Source organism: Pristiophorus japonicus, chromosome 20 (assembly GCF_044704955.1).
Source record: "Pristiophorus japonicus isolate sPriJap1 chromosome 20, sPriJap1.hap1, whole genome shotgun sequence".
Lineage (NCBI taxonomy): Eukaryota > Metazoa > Chordata > Chondrichthyes > Pristiophoridae > Pristiophorus > Pristiophorus japonicus.
Window position 1 is genome coordinate 11,469,120 of NC_091996.1, and position 19,321 is coordinate 11,488,440.

At 47.2% G+C, this 19,321-nt stretch overlaps 1 protein-coding gene across 1 annotated transcript in view; it reads left to right on the forward strand.

The window, feature by feature from the left end:
* Nucleotides 1-19,321, forward strand: part of ubac1 (UBA domain containing 1) — a 45,012-nt gene that overhangs the window by 2,029 nt on the left and 23,662 nt on the right. The window contains exon 2 of the mRNA XM_070863750.1: nt 17,444-17,564. Within this exon, the coding sequence (XP_070719851.1) occupies nt 17,444-17,564 (121 nt within the window). The remainder of the gene's footprint in view (nt 1-17,443; nt 17,565-19,321) is intronic.

The window sequence follows — 19,321 nt, forward strand, 5'->3', positions numbered from 1 at the left end:
GGAGGGAGAGGGGAGTATGGGGTGAAGTGAGGGAGGGAGAGGGGAGTAGGGGGTGAGTGAGGGAGGGAGAGGGGGGTGAGGGGGGGTGATGTGAGGGAGGGGAGAGTGGGTGGGGGGGTGAGGGAGGGGGTGGGGGGGGTGAGTGAGGGAGGGAGAGGGGAGTAGTGGGGGGGGGTGGGTGAGTGGAGGGGGGTGAGGGAGGGAGAGTGGAGGGGGGTGAGGGAGGGAGAGTGGAGGGGGGTGAGTGAGGGAGGGAGGGGGTGAGTGAGAGAGGGGAGTAGGTGGGTGAGGGAGGGAGAGGGGAGTAGGTGGGTGGGTGAGGGAGGAGAGGGGAGTAGGTGGGTGGGTGAGGGAGGGAGTGGGGTGAGTGAAGGAGGGAGAGGGGAGTGAGGGGAGTAGGTGGGTGAATGAGGGAGAGGGAAGTAGGTGGGTGAATGAGGGAGAGGGGAGTAGGTGGGTGAGTGAGGGAGGGAGAGGGGAGTAGGTGAGTGAGGGAAGGAGAGGGGAGTACGTGGGTGAGGGAGGAAGAGGGGAGTACGTGGGTGAGGGAGGAAGAGGGGAGTAGGGTAGGTGAGTGGGCGAGGGGAGTAGGTGGGTGAGGGAGAGGGGAGTAGGTGGTTGAGTGAGTGAGGGAGAGGGGAGTAGGTGGGGGAGTGAGAGTGGGGTGAGTGAGGGAGGGGAGTGTGAGGGAGAGGGGAGTAGGGGGGTGAGGGAGGAAGAGTGGGGTGAGTGAGGGAGGGAGTAGGGGGGTGAGGGAGGGAGTAGGGGGGTGAGTGAGGGAGTAGGGGGTGAGTGAGGGAGTAGGGGGGTGAGTGAGGGAGTAGGGGGGTGAGTGAGTGAGGGAGTAGGGGGGTGAGTGAGAGGGGGGTGAGTGAGGGAGGGAGTAGGGGGGTGAGTGAGGGAGGGAGTAGGGGGGTGAGTGAGGGAGAGTGGGGGAGGGGGGTGAGTGGGAGAGGGGAGTAGGGGGGTGAGGGAGGGAGGGAGAGGAGTAGGGGGGTGAGTGAGGGAGGGGGGTGAGGGAAGGAGTAGCGGGGTGAGGGAAGGAGTAGGGGGGTGATTGAGGGAGGGAGGACTAGGGAGGGAGGGGGAGGGAGTAGGGGGGGTGAGTGAGGGAGAGGGGGGTGAGTGAGGGAGAGGGGAGTAGGGGGGTGAGTGAGGAAGGGAGTAGGAGGGAGGGTGGGGTGAGGGAGGGAGAGGAAAGTGTGAGGGAGGGGGAGTGGGGTGAGTGAGGGAGTGGGGAGGGAGGGAGAGGGGAGTAGGGGGGTGAGTGAGGAGGGGAGTAGAGGGGGAGTGGGGTAGGAGGGGGGAGAGGGGAGGGGAGTGGGGTGAGGGAGGGAGAGGAAAGTGTGAGTGGGGTGAGTGAGGGAGTGGGGAGGGAGGGAGAGGGGAGTAGGGCGGGGTGAGTGAGGAGGGGGAGTGGGTGAGTGAGGGGAGTGTGAGTGGGGTGAGTGAGGGAGGGAGAGGAAAGTATGAGTGGGGAGGGAGAGGGGTGGGGAGTGAAGGGTGGGGCCACTCTGCACATGGTGACTGCGAGTCTGGGGCCTCCCCTACCACCTCCCTGTGGCTGCACAGACCCTTCTAACCCCTGTGTATTGTGCAGGCCTGGGTCTCCTCAGTCTCCATTCATTCTGTACTAGAAACTGTATATTTTTTTAACTCTTCCCATTTTTAATGCAGTAATTTAATATTTCACTGGTTTACACTTAGTATCTGCCAGTGACTCAGTGGGTTGCACCCTTGCCTCTGAGCCAGAAGGTTGTGGGTTCAAGTCCAGACACTTGAGCACAAAAATCGAGGCTGACATTCCAGTGCAGTACTGAGGGTGTGCCGTCTTTTGGGCGAGATGTTAAACCGAGGCCCCTTCTGCCCCCTTGGGTGGATGTAAAAGATCCCATGGCAATATTTTGAAGGACAGGGGTGTTATTCCTGGTGTCCTGGCCAAATTTAGCCCTCAGCCAATTGACTAAAACAGATTACCTGATCATATCACATTGCTGTTTGTGGGAGCTTGCTGTGTGCAAATTGGCTGCCACGTTTCCTATGTTGCAACAGTGACTGCACTCCAAAAAGGTACTTCATTTGCTGTAAAGTGATTTGGGACACAAGGTGCTTGTAAACTGCTCTATATAAATGCAAGTTTTAAAAATTTAATTTTATAACCAGTTATGGATGCCCCCTTATGTTTAGTTAGAACAGGTTTGCACATGTTGCAGTGTGGGACTGCATCATTAAATTTCAGTTCTGCTCTTACCGTTTTATTTTAATCCATTTTTAGTTAAATAAAGCACTGTAACTTGTCGAAGGATTTGAAATATCAGGGAAATCGGCCAGCAAGGCACTTTGTGGATGGAGATTGCAACCAGTACTCACATTTATAAACTGGAGTGTAACATGGTGTGATCGGACTGCAGTTTTTTCCTCTGAATGGACTGAGCAAGGTGAATCGTCATCTTCATCTGTATGTGTTGAGGGGTGCACTTAATGTTAGGAACATAGGAAGAGGAGGAGGCCATTCAGCCTCTTGAGCCTGTTCTGCCATTCAATGAGATCACAGCTGATCTGCAATCCATATACCCTCCTTTTGCCCATATCCCTTAATACCTTTGGTAACAAAAAGCTATCGATCTCAGATTTAAAATTAACAATTGATATTTGCGACAGAGTGTTCCAAACTTCTATCGCCCTATTTATGTAGGTGTTTCTTAATTTCACTCCTCAAAGGTCTGGCTCTAATCTTTAGACTATGTCCCCTAGTCCTAGAATCCCCAACCAGCAGAAATCGTTTCTCTCTCTTTCTATGCCATCTCTCTAAGCAGTCTGTTTTGTAATTGCAAATAAAGATGCTACTGTATTAGTTGGTAAAGACCTGAAGTGTTCATCTTGGCTTAGTGGCCAGCCTCTGAGTGCGAAGGTTGTGCATTCAAGCCCTATTGGCGCTTCAATGCAGGACTGAGGGAGTCTTGCATTGTCGGAGGTGCTGTGTTTAAACCTAGGTCCAATACACCTCAGGTACACAGGGCACTGCCCGAAGAAGAGCCAGGGAGTTCACCTGACCACCAATTATCCCAAACCCGCAAAGCACCAGAAATCATGATCTGATTTCAATTTGTGGGACCTTGCTTCTTAGACAGTCCCTCGGAGTCGAGGATGACTTGCTTCCACACTAATGAGTGCTCGGGTGACTGCTGAGGGATCTACAGTCTCTGTCACAGGTGGGGAAGACGGTGGTTGAAGGGATGGATGGGTGGGTGGGGTGCTTGGGTTGTAGTGCGCTCTTTCCGTTTGCACTTGGCTTCTGTGTGCTCCCGGTGAAGAGACTCGAGGTGCTCGGCGCCTTCCCGGATGCTTCTCCTCCATTTTGAGCGGTTTTGGGCCAGGGGTTCCCAGGTGTCAGTGGGGATGTTGCACTTTTTCAAGGAGGCTTTGAGGGTTGTCGTTGAAGCATTTCCTCTGCTGGTCCCACCTGGGACTCGCTTGCTGTGTCGGAGCTCTGAGTAGAGTGCTTGTTTTGGGAGGTCTAATATCGGGTGTGCGGACGATGTGGCCCGTCCATGGGAGTTGATCGAGCGTGGTCAGTGCTTCGATGCTGGGGATGTTGGCCTGAACGAGAACACTGATGTTGGTGCGCCTATCCTGCCAATGGCGCAAGCTATGCACAAGTTAGCTTACATAAGTTTGCTTACATAACAATGACATAATTTTCAAATGTCATTCTTTGACTGTGGGACATCCCCAGGACATAAAGGTGCTTTACAAATGCAAGCTTTTTTTTTCCTGAACTGAAGTGCGTGGAACAGTAGAAGATTTATCCTAGATCTACCTAAGAGAGATTGTGACTGGGCCATAAATGTAATAACTCCGATATGCTGGAGCTGTTTCAGAAGGTCGTTATGACGGTGATTATTACAGCCTAGATTCATTGTGTAGGAGATGGTACTCAAAAGAGCGATGCCTAGCTTCAAATGACCAGATGTCTGTCTTTAAAGGGAAGATTTGATCAGCAGTGAAATTATTTTTAGCGCCTAGCTTGCTTTTTTGCTATTAAATTACTGAGTGTTTCTTATCAGCAGTTTTTCGGCCCATGCTTCCGGTGATCTCTTACTTTGGTCACAGGGGAAGGTTGAAATGTTGTCTTTTGCCTGTTGGGAAATCCATTTATGATTTCGATTTCTTGTTTTATTTGTCCCCTGGCAGGCACTAGGTGCCGTAAATAAGTGAGCACACAGTGCTGCAAGCAGAGGTGGTAGAAATATCCTGCATTCACAGTTTGCCCAAAGTTATATCCCTCCTTGTGCTAATAATAATACCTGTATATACAGTCAGTTCCTGTTAAGCGAAGTGAAATATTTTAAGTGCAGGCTGTTTATATCAAGGATTCCTTTTATTGATTTTGATACTATAGGTCTGTATTTCTCTTAGCCTCACTGTCAAACTTGAATTCTGTTGAGATGCCCTTCGTAGTTTTAACATTGTAATTTGGAAGACTGGTAGACATTTCGTACTCTGCATTTGACTGATCTTGTAGCCATGGGGACACTACAAAATCTAAATTATTTCCACTTGTGTGCATTTTTGTCATTTTCCGCAATATGCCTTATTCTGAAATTGATTTAAAGGTCTAAGAGTTAGCTGTTCGTGACAGTTCAGCGGATAAACGCATTGCTCAGCGTGTAACTAATCAGCGTAGAAGAAAGAATCTTGTGTCAGATCCTCTTTGACTGCGCTGAGGTAGGTGCAACAAATGTCCTCAGCATCCTGGGCTGCAAAACAACAATATGCATTTATATAGCGCCTTTAACGTAGTGAAATATCCCAAGATGCTTCACAGGAGTATTGAGTTTAAAAAAAAAAATTGACACCAAACTGCGTAAGTAAAAATTAGCGCAGGTAACCAAAAGCCTAGTCAAAGAGTTGGGTTTTAAGGAGCGTCTTGAAGGAGGAAAGCAAGGCGGAGAGATTTAGGCACGGAGTTCCGGAGCTTGGGGCCCAGGCAGCAGAAGGCACTGCCACCAATGGTTGAACGATTTATAATCAGGGAAGCTCAAGAGGGCAGAATTAGAGAAGCGCAGAGATCTCGGAGGTGTTGTGGGTCCGGAGGAGATTAGAGATAGGGAGGGGCGAGGCCATGATCGTATTAAATGGCGGAGCAGGCTCGAGGGGCCGTACGGCCTACTCATACTCCTATTTCTTATGTTCTTAATTTTGAAATCTGAGGTGTTGCTTAACCGGGTCAGCGAGCACAGGGGTGATGGGTGAGCAGGACTTGGTGCGAGTTCGGATCAAAGGAGATATCATCCAGATCAGTAATAGAGACCGAGTGTATGAGAGAGAGAGAGAGAGAGAGAGTGTGCATGTGTACATAAATAAATAAATCTGTGAAGGCATGATCATCTGCCAATACATGCCGGCAAGGCTGGCATAGGAAGAACCTTATCCGAGTTTTCATAAGTACCTGAGGAATGAGGGAAGAAAATAAAATGTTCTTGGGATTACTCAGAACGAAAGGATAAAGAGGGTCTGTAAAGAGCAGCAGATAGCTATCCTTTTGCCTATCAGCAGATTGCCTTAACTCACTTAGGCCTTGCAATCTTCTGGATTAGTGTATCCTTAAAAACAAATATCCAGGTAACACCAGGTCACGGTCAGGGCAGCAATAATCAAGTTGCTAATTGTAAGTAGGTCCACAATCAGCTGAGGGTAAAACAAGAACACAACCAAAGCTTGTGCAGGAAAACATCCCGATTCACTTTTTTTTTACAATGAGGGAAGAATAGTGGATGCCAAACGGAAGGGGAATCTGAGGATTAGGGTTCACAACCTTGGCGTCGTATTTGACCCTGAAATGAGCTTTCAACTTCACATCTGCGGCATAACTAAGATCATCTATTTCCATCTCCGTAACATTGCCAATCTTCGCCCCTGTCTCAGCTCATCTGCTGAAGCCTCATCCGTGCCTTTGTTACCTCTAGCCTTGACTATTCCAATGCACGCATGGCTGGCCTCCCACATTCTATCTCTATGTAAACTAGAGGTGATCCAAAACTCGGCTGCCTGTGTCCTAACTCGCACCCCCCAAATCCTGTTCATCTATCACCCCTGTGCTCGCTGACCTACATTGGCTCCCGATTGAGCAACGCCTCGATTTCAGAATTCTCTTCCTTGTTTTCAAACCCCTCCCTATCTCTGTAATCTCCTTCAGCCTCACAACCCTCCCGAGATGTCTGCGCTCCTCTAATTCTGCCCTCTTGAGCATCCGTGGTTATAATTGCTAAACATTGGTGGCCATGCCTTCTGTTGCCTAGGCCCTAAGCTCTGGAACTCCCTACCTAAACCTCACCTCCTCCTCTACCTCACTTTCCTCCTTCAAGACGCTCCTTAAAACCTACCTCTTTGACCAAGCTTTTGGTCACCTGCGCTAATTTCTACTTGTGTGGCTCGGTGTCAAAAATGTTTGTCTTGTAACACTCTTGTGAAATGCCTTGGGACATTTCACTACGTTAAAGGTGCTATATAAATACAAATTGTTGTTGTGTGGTGTGGGGGGGGGGGCGTGTCAGATGCACATTTGAAAAGAGAGGTTTTGTGGACATTGTTTAGAGTGGGGTGGGGGGGTGCCGAGGCGAGGAGCGTGCAGACTTGAGTGAGGTACCATCAGTGCTGGAGTGGAGAGACGGAGTAACTCAATGTCAGATGATTGCGGGATGAATGGCTGTAGAAGATCACTGTGACTTTGAAAGCGAGGGTGCAAGTTTGGAAGTCAACTCATTGGGTTAACCAGTGGATCTTGGAGAGAATGGAAGTACGCACTTTGTGGGTGTGGAGATGTAGCTTCAGTGAGTTCGACCTTTTTAAAAAAAAAATAGCAATTCGAGGCGGCGTGGTCGTCTAGGAGGATGCCAAAGAGATTGAGCCTGCAAACGCTGACAGCATGAATTAGGGTTTTGGCAGTGGTGGCAACAAGTAATTGTAGCGATGAAGCAGAATTTAGTGGGGCAAGCTGCGGTTGAGCAGCACACCAAGGCTCCACGTTCCCTGACTTGTTTTTTTTTATTCGTTCCTGGAATGTGGGTGTCGCTGACAAGGGTGACATTTATTACCCATCCCTAATTGCCTTTGAGAAGGTGGTGGTGAGCTGTCACCTTAAACCGCTGCAATCCTTGTGGTTAGTATCCTTTGTCGCGGTTTGGTACAACTGTGTGGCTTGTTGGGCCATGTCAGACGCGCAGTTAAGTGTCCACTTTATTGCTGTGGGTCTGGGGTCACACATAGGCCAGACCAGGTGAGGTCGGCAGCTTTTCTTTCCTAAAGGAACATCAGTGAACCAGATGGAATTTTATGACCATCCGGTAGTTTCATGGTCACCATTGCTGACACTAGCATTTTATTCCCAATTTATTTATAAACTGAATTTAAATTCCACAGCTGCCATGGTGCGATTTGAAATCGGTTTTCTAGATCATTAGTCAGGCCTCTGGATTACTAATTCAGTAACCTAACCACTATGCTACCGTACTGAAGGTTGTTGGAATCCGGGGAGGTTGTTGGAATCCAGGCCAGAGGCACTGTGCCATTGGTGGGAGCCAAAGAGGATGGCTTTGGTTTTGTTGACAAACTGGTAGAAATTTTGTGTCATCCAGTGCTTGATACTGAACAGGCAGTTAGGCGAGAATGACGCAAGACTTGCAAGTGATATTGTGCTTATCCTTCCATCTTGGGAGTCTGGATTTTTTTCTTTGTTTTGCTGCTGTATCTAATGTTTTGAGGTCTGCAGTTGCTCTTTGGCTGGGTGCTGCAATTTCCTCGAGACTAGCCTGGGATGTCCATCCATCCGTCTGTCTTTGGGTGTACTTGCTGGGCTCTGCTCCGTGTCAGTAAATTAACAGGTGCCTCACTTGCTGCAGAACTTGTTTTCCAACATTGCTGTTATCTCATTCCCCAGTGGTCTGAGTTACTGTGTTGGTGAATTTCTTTTAAAGCTTATTGCATCCTAACAATGCAAACAGAACCCGGGTTCTGCCCATTGGAGCGGTGTGTGCACTGCTCCAGTTTCTGGACTCGAGTAGGCTTCTCTTGGCTGGGCGCAATTTTTGAAATTCTCGCTCGATCTTGTTGAATCGTGGCTTGACCACAATTGGATGCCCAGACTGCCTGATCGATGTTCCCCCTAAGATGTGGGGTCGCGCACCAATCAGGAGGTCCCGCGCAAGCCGCTCACCAGCCGCTGCCACTGGAAAAGATATCGCACAGCACATTTAAAGGGACTGCACCAAAACCCCCCCCCCTGCGTTGGACTGCCTGCTCATCGATACTCAACGCCCCTCTCTGCATCTTCCTCCAGAATGACTGTCCACTTGCGAACAAGGTCCTTGCCATCCATGACTTTATTGCAGATGATTCCATTGATAGAAACAGCTTACGGGTGATGGCACCTTCCCCCTTGCTGAAGCCTCCTGACCTGGCTAGACTTTCCTAATTCGGCCAAACTGTCGCGGTGGTGGTGGTGTGGCCTTTGTCACCAAGTCTCACTGGTCTCTCCCCAACTTCTCTGGCACCTTTTCCTCTTTTGAGCACCTCGTTTTATTCCACCCCTCTTGTCTCCTTGTTTTCTACTGCCCACCCAAGCCCCAGCCCCAGCCCAAGTTTCTCTTTTCCCCCTCCTCCCTGGGCAAGATATTCATGGTCCTGTTCTCTCTCAGCCTCTGCACCGAGCGACTTCTCATCCTCGGTGATTTCAACCTCCTATCTCAACTCACCTGACACTGAGTTCACTGCTCTCCTGTTCTCCCTTAACCTCTGTCTCCAGATAAACTCTCCTACCCATGTTCACAGTCACCCCTCAACCTTGCCATCTCAAGTGACCTTTCTATTCCCATAGTCTCAATCACAGATACGGCCAGCTTTGATCCCTTCCTTGTATCTCTCTTCTCTCACAACCCTTTCCAACTACAACTTCCTTCTGTGTCCATCCCTGAAAAAATCTCTCCTCCTCCTCCTCCTCCCCCCCCCCCCCCCCCCCCCCCCCCCAGGCCCCAGGTCAATTACAAAGACACTTTCAAATTCCCAACTCTAGTCTTTGGCCGTCTGTTCATCACAATATTTCTGCAGCAATCAATCTGCTCAATCGTACCCTCACCTCTGCCTTTGATTCCCTTGTCCTCAGCAAAAATCCATGTTCTCTCCCATCCTGGTTGGTTGCCCTGGTATAAGGCTCATATTCGCTCCCTTAAGTCCCATGCGAGCATGGACTGCTTCATTATCGAAGGAGTTGGGAATGGAGCTGAACACTGCAGTCATCAGCGAACATCCCCACTTCTGACCTTATGATGGAGGGAAGGTCATTAATGAAGCAGCTGAAGATGGTTGGGCCTAGGACACTGCCCTGAGGAACTCCTGCAGTGATGTTCTGGGGCTGTGATGATTCACCTCCAACTACTATAACCATCTTTCGTAGATATGACTCCAGCCAGTGGAGAGTTTTCACTCATTCTCATTGAGTACAGTTTTACTAGGGCTCCTTGATGCCACACTCTAAATGCTGCCTTGATGTCTAGGGCAGTCACACTCACACCTGGAATTCAGCTTTTTTTTCCATGTTTGGACCAAGGCGGTAATGAGGTCTGGAGCTGAGTGGGCCTGGCAGAATCTAAACTGGGCATCGGTGAGCAGATTATTGGTAAGTGCCGCTTGATAGCACTTGACGACATCTTCCATCACTTTGCTGATGATTGAGAATAGACTGATGGGATGGTAATTGGCCGGATTAGATTTGTCCTGCTGTTTGTGGACAGGGCAGTTTTCCACATTGTCTGATAGATACCAGTGGTGTAGCTGTACTGGAACAGCTTGGCTAGGGGTGCGGCTAGTTCTGGAACACACAAGTCTTCAATACAACTGCCGGGACGTTGTCAGGGTCCATAGCCTTTGCTTATCTAATCTTGGATCTGGATCAGGCACCTTCCTCACTGTAATGTTCCTTTCTTTAAAAAACATTCACTCGTTTAGTTGGGAGTTGATTCCACATTTGGTGAGGATGGTGGAAGCAGAAGAAGATAATTCCCTGTAATCTATATAAATGGGTGCAGACTGTTTGCTTGGTTTTGCTGGAGGGTAGATTACATAGGATTACGTGGAATATACGACAGAAACAGGCTATTCAGCCCAACAGTCCATGCTGGTGTATATGCACCATTCGAACCTCCACCCATCTTTCCTTATCTAACTCCATCAGCATAACCCTCTTTCCCTTATCCCTCATGCTTATCTAGCCTCCCTTTAAATGCATTTATACTATTCGCTTCAACCACTCCCTGTGGTATCGAGTTCCACATTCTCACCACTCTCTGGGCAAATAAATGTCTTCTGAATTCCCTACTTGATTTCTTGGTGACTTTCTTATATTGATGTCCTAATTACTGTCATTTATTTCCACGCCATCATTCCTATAAGCATCCATCCTCCCTGATTTGGATTATGGTTGTCAATTGAGTTGATGTTCCTGCAATCCATTATGTATGCCATTTAGTGGGTGGCGAGTGTTTGCAAGTTAAATTTGTCTGTATTATTTGTAAATTATAAAGATTCAGGTTTTTTAAAGTTGTATTTTTGAGTTTTTCATCATGTATTTTGGAAAGCAATTGCACAATTTGGTTGCACTGGCTTGCGAGAGGTGTACAATGTTGCATGGTTGTGTCTGTACCGTGAGAATTCAGGGTTGAAGGAATTTCTCCTTGGTCTTGGGTGGATTGGGGAATGAGGGGGTTCAGGCTATCCTGTTGGTTGAGATTGTTGCCATTGCCTGCCAGTTGCTGATCTGTTTACTGCCTCTGGGAGGTGGGTTGGGGGGGCGGGGGGGAATTGTGCTAAGTGACCCTCCAAGAACAGGCCCCAGACAGTTTTTCCAGAGGGAGGTAGGTGGGAGGAGGGGAGACAGAGGGGTGGGCACACTTTATACATTTGGAATGAGCCACATTTGTTGTGGGGATGCTGCACTACACAGTGGGTGGAGATGGACCTTTGTGTAACTAGAGGTGGGGCAACAAGGCAAGGGAATACACAATAAATTGGAGTATACTGAGAAAAGAAAGACTTCGATTTATATAATGCCTTTCACGACCACCGGACGTCTCAAAGCGCTTTACAGCCAATGACGTACTTTTGGAGTGTAGTCACTGTTGTAAGAGGTGTGGAAGAACAGAGGGACCTTGGAGTGTAGGTCCGCAGATACTTAAAGGTAGCGGGACAGGTCAATAAGGTAGTTAAAAAGACATTCGGAATGCTTTCCTTTATTAGCTGAGGCATAGAATACAAGAACAGGGAAGTTATGCTAGAACTGTATACAACATTAGTTAGGCCACAGCTAGAGTACTGCGTGCAGTTCTGGTCACCACATTACAGGAAGGATATGATTGCACTAGAAAGCGTGCAGAGGAGATTTACGAGGATGTTGCCAGGACTGGAAAACTTTAGCTATAAGGAAAGATTTGAATAGGCTGTTTTCCTTGGAACAGAGGAGACTGAGGGGAGGTTTAATTGAGGTGTATAAAATTATGTGAGGGGTCGAGATAGAGTGGATAGGAAGGACCTATTCCCCTTAGCAGAGGGGTCAATAACCAGGGGGCATAGATTTAAAGTAATTGGTAGAAGGATTAGAGGGGAGATGAGGAAAAGTTTCTTCACCCAAAAGTCTGGAACTCACTGCCTGAATGGGTGGTCAGGGCAGAAACCCTCATTACATTTAAACGGTACTTCGATGTGCACTTAAAGAGCTGTAATCTATAGGGCTACGGACCAAGTGTTGGAAGGTGGGATGAAGGTGGGATTAAGCTAGGTAGCTCTTTTTCGACCGGCACGGACACGATGGGCCGAATGGCCTCCTTCTGTGATGTGTAATTTTTGTGATTCTAGTGGTTAGAGCTTTGTTGGGCTGCGTATAATGGGCGACCCCTCAATCGCTAGTGTCTTGATTCAAGTAGTAATATAGGTCCACGTCATACGTGAATTTTTTTTTGTGCCAGAGGATTTGCTATGCTGCACGCTTTCATGTCTCCCCTCCGCAAGTCGTTGACTCCTTTCCTGAGGTTGGGCACCAGGGGCACCAGTCACCCTCTGGTACCTCGTCCAAGTGACCCTTATTCACATGAGGGGGCGGACTTCACAGGCACACCTGCTCCTACCCTTGCTCACTGTCCACCCACGCACTTCCAGCAGGGGATGCTGAACACTGGCTAACCCATCCTGGCAGTGTTGTGGCTAATTATAGCATCTTACCGCTGGTCTGCAGAGATTGGCTAACTCAGCACAACCTAGTGATCCAACTTCCGGCTGCCTATGGCTGAGGTTATTTTCAGCAGTGATCTGGAAAATATTCACTCCCTAATTTATACTGAAATAGAAGGGCATCACCAATTTTTTTTTTAGGTTTGATTTTTTTTTTTAAATGACAGATTGTTCCTGCCTTGTGTTAGTTACTCTGAGCTGAATGCTTTGCTGCTGATTAAATGTATCTACTTGTAAAGTAGAAAATGAAGTTGGCTTGTGGTGTAATGAGTTGGCGATTGCATTGTTGTTGAAATGTATGGGGCTGGTTCAGAGCTCATTGTCCAACTGTTAGTCTGTGCTGTAAACTCCTTGTGCTTTTCTTTTTGTGCAGTTAGCTGCTATGGCAAATGCCAACATTCACATTCGTGCCAATCTGTGGAATTCTCTACCACAGAAAGTTGTTGAGGCCAGTTCGTTAAGTATATTCAAAAGGGAGCTAGATGTGGTGGCCCTTATGGCTAAAGGGATCAAGGCATATGGAGAGATGGCAGGAGTGGGGTACTGAAGTTGCATGATCAGCCATGATCATATTGAATGGTGGTGCAGGCTCGAAGGGCCGAATGGCCTACTCCTGCACCTATTTTCTATGTTTCTAATCAGCGGGTTATGAGGAAAGACTGGAGAAACCAGGTTAATTCCCGAGATGTCTTATGAAGAAAGATTGAGCAGGTTGGGCCGATACTCATTGGAGCTTAGAAGAATGAGAGGTGATCTTATTGAAACGTATAAGATTCTGAGGGGGCTTGACAGAGTGGATGCAGAGAGGATGTTTCCTCTCGTGGGAGAATCTGGAACTAGGGGGGCATAGTTTCTGAATAAGGAGTCGCCCATTTAAAACTGAAATGAGGGATTTCTTCTCTCAGAAGGTCGTGAATCTTTGGAATTCTCTACCCCAGAGAGCTGTGGAGGTTGGGTCATTGAATATATTTAAGGTGGAGATAGACAGATTTTTGAATGATAAGGGAGTTGAGGGTTATGGGGAGCGGGCGGGGAAGTGGAATGGAAGCCAGAATCAGATCAGCCATGATCGTACTGAATAGTGGAGCAGGCCTACTGCTCCTAGTTCTTATGAAAGTAGGCTTTGGAGTCATGAAAGGAGGATGCTAACGCGGGACCTCGTAGAGATGTCTAAGATTGTATATTACATAGAAAAAAAGTAGCTCTGCAGTAGTGCTTTGGTCAACTGTGACAGGAGGTCACTGGTGATGGGCAAATAAATGATTGGTGTTAGAAATTTTTTCATGCAGAGTGATCACTGTGGAATGGATGTCTGAAGGTGATGAAGGTATAGACTCTGGAATTTAAGGAACAGATTCTGTGATTGGGACTTCTTTACCCAGGAAGTGGTGAGAATGTGGAACACGCTACCTCGGAGTGGTTGAAGCGAATAGTATAGATGCATTTAAGGGGAGGCTGGACAAAGGAATAGAGGGTTATGCTGATAGTTAGATGAGGAAAGACCGGAGGGGGCTCGAGTGGAGCATAAATGCCGGCATGGACTGGTTGGGCTGAATGGCCTGTTTCTGTACCGTATATCCTATGTAATCAAGGTAAATTAACTAAAGTTGGCTTTTTTCATCTGTATCTGGCTTGAGTTAAGGGATGTTGTCGATATTAGTGTAGCTCTCCTAGCCCCCCTCCACCCAATCCTCTACCCTCCATAAACGAGCTCCTTACTACTAGGGGGATCAAGGGGTGTGGCGAGAAAGCAGGAATGGGGTACTGAAGTTGCATGTTCAGCCATGAACTCATTGAATGGCGGTGCAGGCTAGAAGGGCCGAATGGCCTACTCCTGCACCTATTTTCTATGTTTCTATATATAACTATGCTGTCTGTATCCTAACCCGCCTCCTAAGACTCTCACCCATCGCCCCTGTGCTTGCTGACCTACATTGGTTTCCGGGCCACCAGCATCTCACATTTGAAATCTTATCCTTATGTTCAAATCCCTCCATGGCCTCGTCCCTCCCTGTGTCTGCAACCTCCTGCAGCCCTATAACCCTTCAAGAACTCTGCATTCCTCCACCTCTGGCTACTTGTGCACCCTCCACTCCCTTTGCCCCACCAATGCTGCTGTGCTTTCAGCCATCTACAATTCCTCTTTGTTTTAAGACCCTCCTTAAGACCTACCTCTTCGACCAAGCTTTTAGTCACCCTTCCTAATATCTCACTCTTGAATTATAGTGGAGTTGAGTCCATGATCAGATCAGCCATGATCTTATTGAATGGTGGCGCAGTCTTGAGGGGCTGTGTGGCCTACTCTTGCTCCTATTTATGTTCTTGTGTTCATTCTTTGGCTTGGTGTCAATATTTTTTTCTGATTACCCTTCTGTGAAGTTTTTTATTTGTTCATGGGATGTGGGCGTCACTGGCAAGACCAGCATTTATTGCTCAAGATGTCTTGGGTCGTTTTAAAGTGCTACATTAGTGTATGTTGTTAGAACTTTATTCCACACTAAATCCATATTATACCCGATAAGGCCACGTTTGTTGTTACTGAGTGTCTGATATGGAATAATGTTCCAAACCCCTAAACTGGACGAAGGGCCATCGACCTAAACCGTTAACTGTTTCTCTCTCCACAGATGCTGCCTTACCTGAGTATTTCCAGCATTTTCTGTTTTTAAAACTGACATTCCTCACCTGGCTAAACGCAAAAGTTCTCTCCCAAAGTTAATAAATAGTCCAGCAGCATTTATTGTTTCGGAACCATACATTCTACGTGTTTGGTGCATGGTACCCACTTTATATAAAAAAAAATGCTCAGTCCAAGAGGAGAAACCTGAGCATTAAGACTTGCATGAACTGATTCAAAATATATAATAATCCCACCCATTGATATTGCAGCAATTGTAACTGGATCTCACCTGTCGATGGCAACCTATATTTATATAGCGTCTTTAAAGTAGTGAAACATTCCAAGGCGCTTCACAGGAATATTATGAAATAAAAAATTTGACACCGAGTGACATAAGTAGAAATTAGCGCAGGTTGGTCAAAGAGGTAGGCTTTAAGGTACCTCTTGAAGGAGAAAAGAGAGGTGGAGAAGTTTAGGCAGGGAATTCCAGAGCTTGGGGCCTAGGCAACAGAAGGCATGGCCACCAATGGTTGAGCGATTTATAATCAGGGATGCTCAAGAGGACAGAATTAGAGGTCAGAGTAACCGTATTCTAACGCTCTCTGTTGGGGAGAACCAAACCTCCACTCACATAAGAGACCCATTGCCATTTTGTCTCAACACTGGCAAGGCCTCATTTATCGCCCATCCTCAGTTGTCTGAGGACCTGCTGGTGGGCCGTCGCCGGGAACCACAGCTGCGCTCCCAAGATGTTGTGAGACAGGAAATTCCAGGATATTGACCCAGTGAAGATGAAGGAATAGCGTTATATGTCCTAGTCAGATGCTGTGTGATTTGGAGGGAAACTGGTGGGATTGATTGGTGATGTCGTAACCTTGCAGCTCTTGTCCTTCTAGATGGTAGAGGTTGTGGAACGGGAGATGCTGTTATATGTATTTATTTATATTTATTAATTTATTTTCTTAATTTTTAAATGTTAATGATATATAAACTACATGTCATTAAGATTTCAATGAAGCGCAAGTATGTGTGTGTGTGTGGGAAATTTTCCTAGTCTGCTTGAACACTGCATTTAAAAAAAAATAAAATACCCAGCAGTATAATTATAATTTTCTTTACGGTCTTGCATGTTTTTGCTGGCTAGATCATTTGAGAGTTGTATAACTACAATGAGGTACTGGTGCTGACTAAGCTACTGCAGGGCATGGTAGCATAGTGAGATGATTCATTAAGAGGATTGGACATAACCTTACTGAATGGCTCAGAGATTAATAAAGGAAGAAATACTTGCATTTACATAGCGCCTTTCATGACCACCAGACGTCTCAAAGCACTTTACAGCCAATAAAGTGTAGTCACTTGTAATGTGGGGAACGCGGCAGCTAATTTACGCACAGCAAGTTCCCACAAACAGCAAAGCGATTATGACCAGATAATCTGGTTTTCATATGTTGATTGAGGGATAAATATTAGCCAGGACACCGGGGATAACTCCTCTGCTCTTCGAAATAGTGTTGCGGGATCTTTAACGTCCACCTTGGTTTAACGTTTCATCCGAAAGACAGCAACTCTGACCGTGCAGCGGTCCCTCAGCATTGCACTGGAATGTCAGCCTAGTTTTATGTGAGCAAGCCCCTGGAGTGGGACTTGAACCCACAACCATCTGACTCAGGCGAGTGTGCTACTCACTGAGCCACAGCTGACACTGTATCACTTAATAGCTGAGCTGTACAGACCGGTGAGATGCTAGCTGGGATATTGGTGGGGATGCTATCGAGGGAGCCTTCGGGCTGAGTGCCTGCTATCCAGTGGTCTCTGCTGGAAGTGCACATATCAACTGAGAATAGCATTCGACCTTGCTGTGATGTCCATCAGGTGCCCAGTGGCCACAGAGCTCCAGAGATTTGAGCACAAAATCTTCTAAGCTGTCACTACAGTGCAGTACTGAGGGAGTGCTGCACTGTCTGAGGTGCCATCTTTTGGATGAGACGTTAAACCGAGGCCCCGTCTGGTTTCTATGGTGCATGTAAAAGATCCCATGGCACTGTTTCGAAGAAGAACAGGGGAGCTCTCCCCGGTGTCCTGAGGCCAATATTTATCCCTCAACCAACATCACTAAAACAGATTATCTGTTCGTTATCGCTTTGGTGTTTGTGGGAGCTTGTTGTGTGCAAATTGGCTGCCATGTTTCCGACTAAGTTTGTACTTCATTGGCTGTAAAGCGTTTTGGGACGCCCTGAGGTTGCGAAAGATCGCTAGAGAAATGCAATCTTTTTTAAACCCCAATAAGGAGTAGATGGTTTTTAGGAGGGAAGGAAAAAGTTGGTAACCAGGGGGAAAATTTGAGAGAGAAGCACATTAGTGTAACATTGAAGGTTTAATTATGATATGTTTTCCCCTGGAATGAGTACATTTAACTGGATCTAGCAACGACACTGGTTGTTGCTTCAGTATTCTGGAGGTAAAGGGTTGAGTGCGGGCCTGCAGAACTTGGAAGCCTGAGTGTTTAAGCTCCTTTTCAAGAACATGTATGGGTGTGTTTTGCAGTGTGTACAAGGAGGATTAGAGGATCCAAAGACAGTAACGCACCACAAACTCCTTCACGCTACTTCAGAGAGGGTCCTGTCGGACACAAAGACTGTCGGCGAGGAGGACCTCCAGGATAAAGGTGAGTGCCAGTGCAGCTAAATAGAGGGAGTGAAAGTCTGGGGAACAACATGACTCTACCGTGTTCTGTTTCTGAAATAGAGCAACTTCTGCTTCGAAAAGAGCAGATACTGCTAAAGTAAGCTCACTCGAGAGCGTGTGGTGTCCCCTCGAAATTAGGTCCTATTCCTGCTACAATAACCTGCAGAGTAACAGATGGCCGTGAGTGCGTTGCGGAGAGAGTAACAGATGGCCGGGGTGGGCAATGTGCTTCGGTGGTTTGGATCAACTAAGCGACTTACTCAGTCAACCAAACATGGGGAATGTGCTGCAGCCTCAAAGATGCCTGTAGCAGTTTATTTTTATATAATTTTTCCCCCCCCCTTTTTAAGCGTTGCCTTTGAGTTTCAGTTTTCCATTGCAACTGTTTTGCTGCATGTGCTAGTATTAAGAATCTTGGACGAAGGAGCAAGGTCCACGGTGCAGGACACCATTGAGGTTGAAAAGAGCAGGAAAGATGTCAAGATCAATAAAGAAGTGGTAAGGTGTTGAGCTAGAGTTTGGTTTTAAAAGCCTCAAGGTTGTAGGAGGGGGGGAAAAAAAAATTGACGTGGAGAAAGGGGGATTTACAAATTGATTCTAGACGGTGGGTTTGTATACAAACTGCACAGGAAGAGGATTTTTTAAAAACTACAAAAAACACGGCTGTTGGGGAGAGAGTTCCAAGATTGTGACCCAGTGATAATGAACCTTGGGTTATGATGTCCTTGTGCGTATTGCATGATAATGGATTGCATGGTTTCGGATGATTCCTGCCGTATCTGGGAGGCACTTAACATGTCTCCCTCACTCCTGGACAGGATACAGGGATAAATCTTACCTGGTGAGTAATCCCTCTCGCCTTTACAGCTGCTGTTGGTGGGGTGGGGGAGACGGAGTAGAGAAGGACGAGATTAAAGGAAAATAGAAACATTGGTTTGTACTAAGGCGGTGCTCTAAATTATCCTCGGATTCTGTTCCGTCAATAGCTGAACCATACAAAACCAGGATGGTCCCAGGTTTGGTCCTTGCCCAGCATTAAGTTAGCTGATCTCGGCTGGGGTGATGTTGGTGGAGCTATAGTGGGTCCTGGGTTAGGGAGAGCATAAGAATTGGGAACAGGAGTAGGCCATTCGGCCCCTCAAGCCTGCTCCGCCATTCGGTGAGATCATGGCTGATCTACCTCAACTCCACTTTCCTGCACTATCCCCATATCCTTTGATTTCCTTAATATCCAAAAATCTATCGATCTCTGACTTGAATATACTCAAAGACTGAGCATCCACTGCCCTCTGGGGTAGAGAATTCCAAAGATTCACCGCCCTCTGAGTGCAGAAGTTTCTCCTCATTTCAGTCCTAAATGGCCGACCCCTTATTCTGAGACTGACCCCTGGTTCTAGACTCCCCAGCCAGGGAGAACATCCTCCCTGAATGTTATATGTTTCAATGAAATCACCTCTCATTCATCTAAACTCTAGAGAATATAGGTCTAGTCTACTCGATCGCTCCTCATAAGGACAATCCCCCTGTCCCAGGAATCAGTCTGGTGAACCTTCATTGCACTCCCTCAATGGCAAGTATATCCAATGGCAAGGAGACCAAAACTATACACAATACTCCAGGTGCAGTTTCACCAGGGCTCTGTATAATTGCAGTAAGACGTCTTTACTCTTATACTCTCATCCTCTTGTAATAAAGGCCAACATACCATTTGGTTTCTTAATTGCTTGATGTACCTGC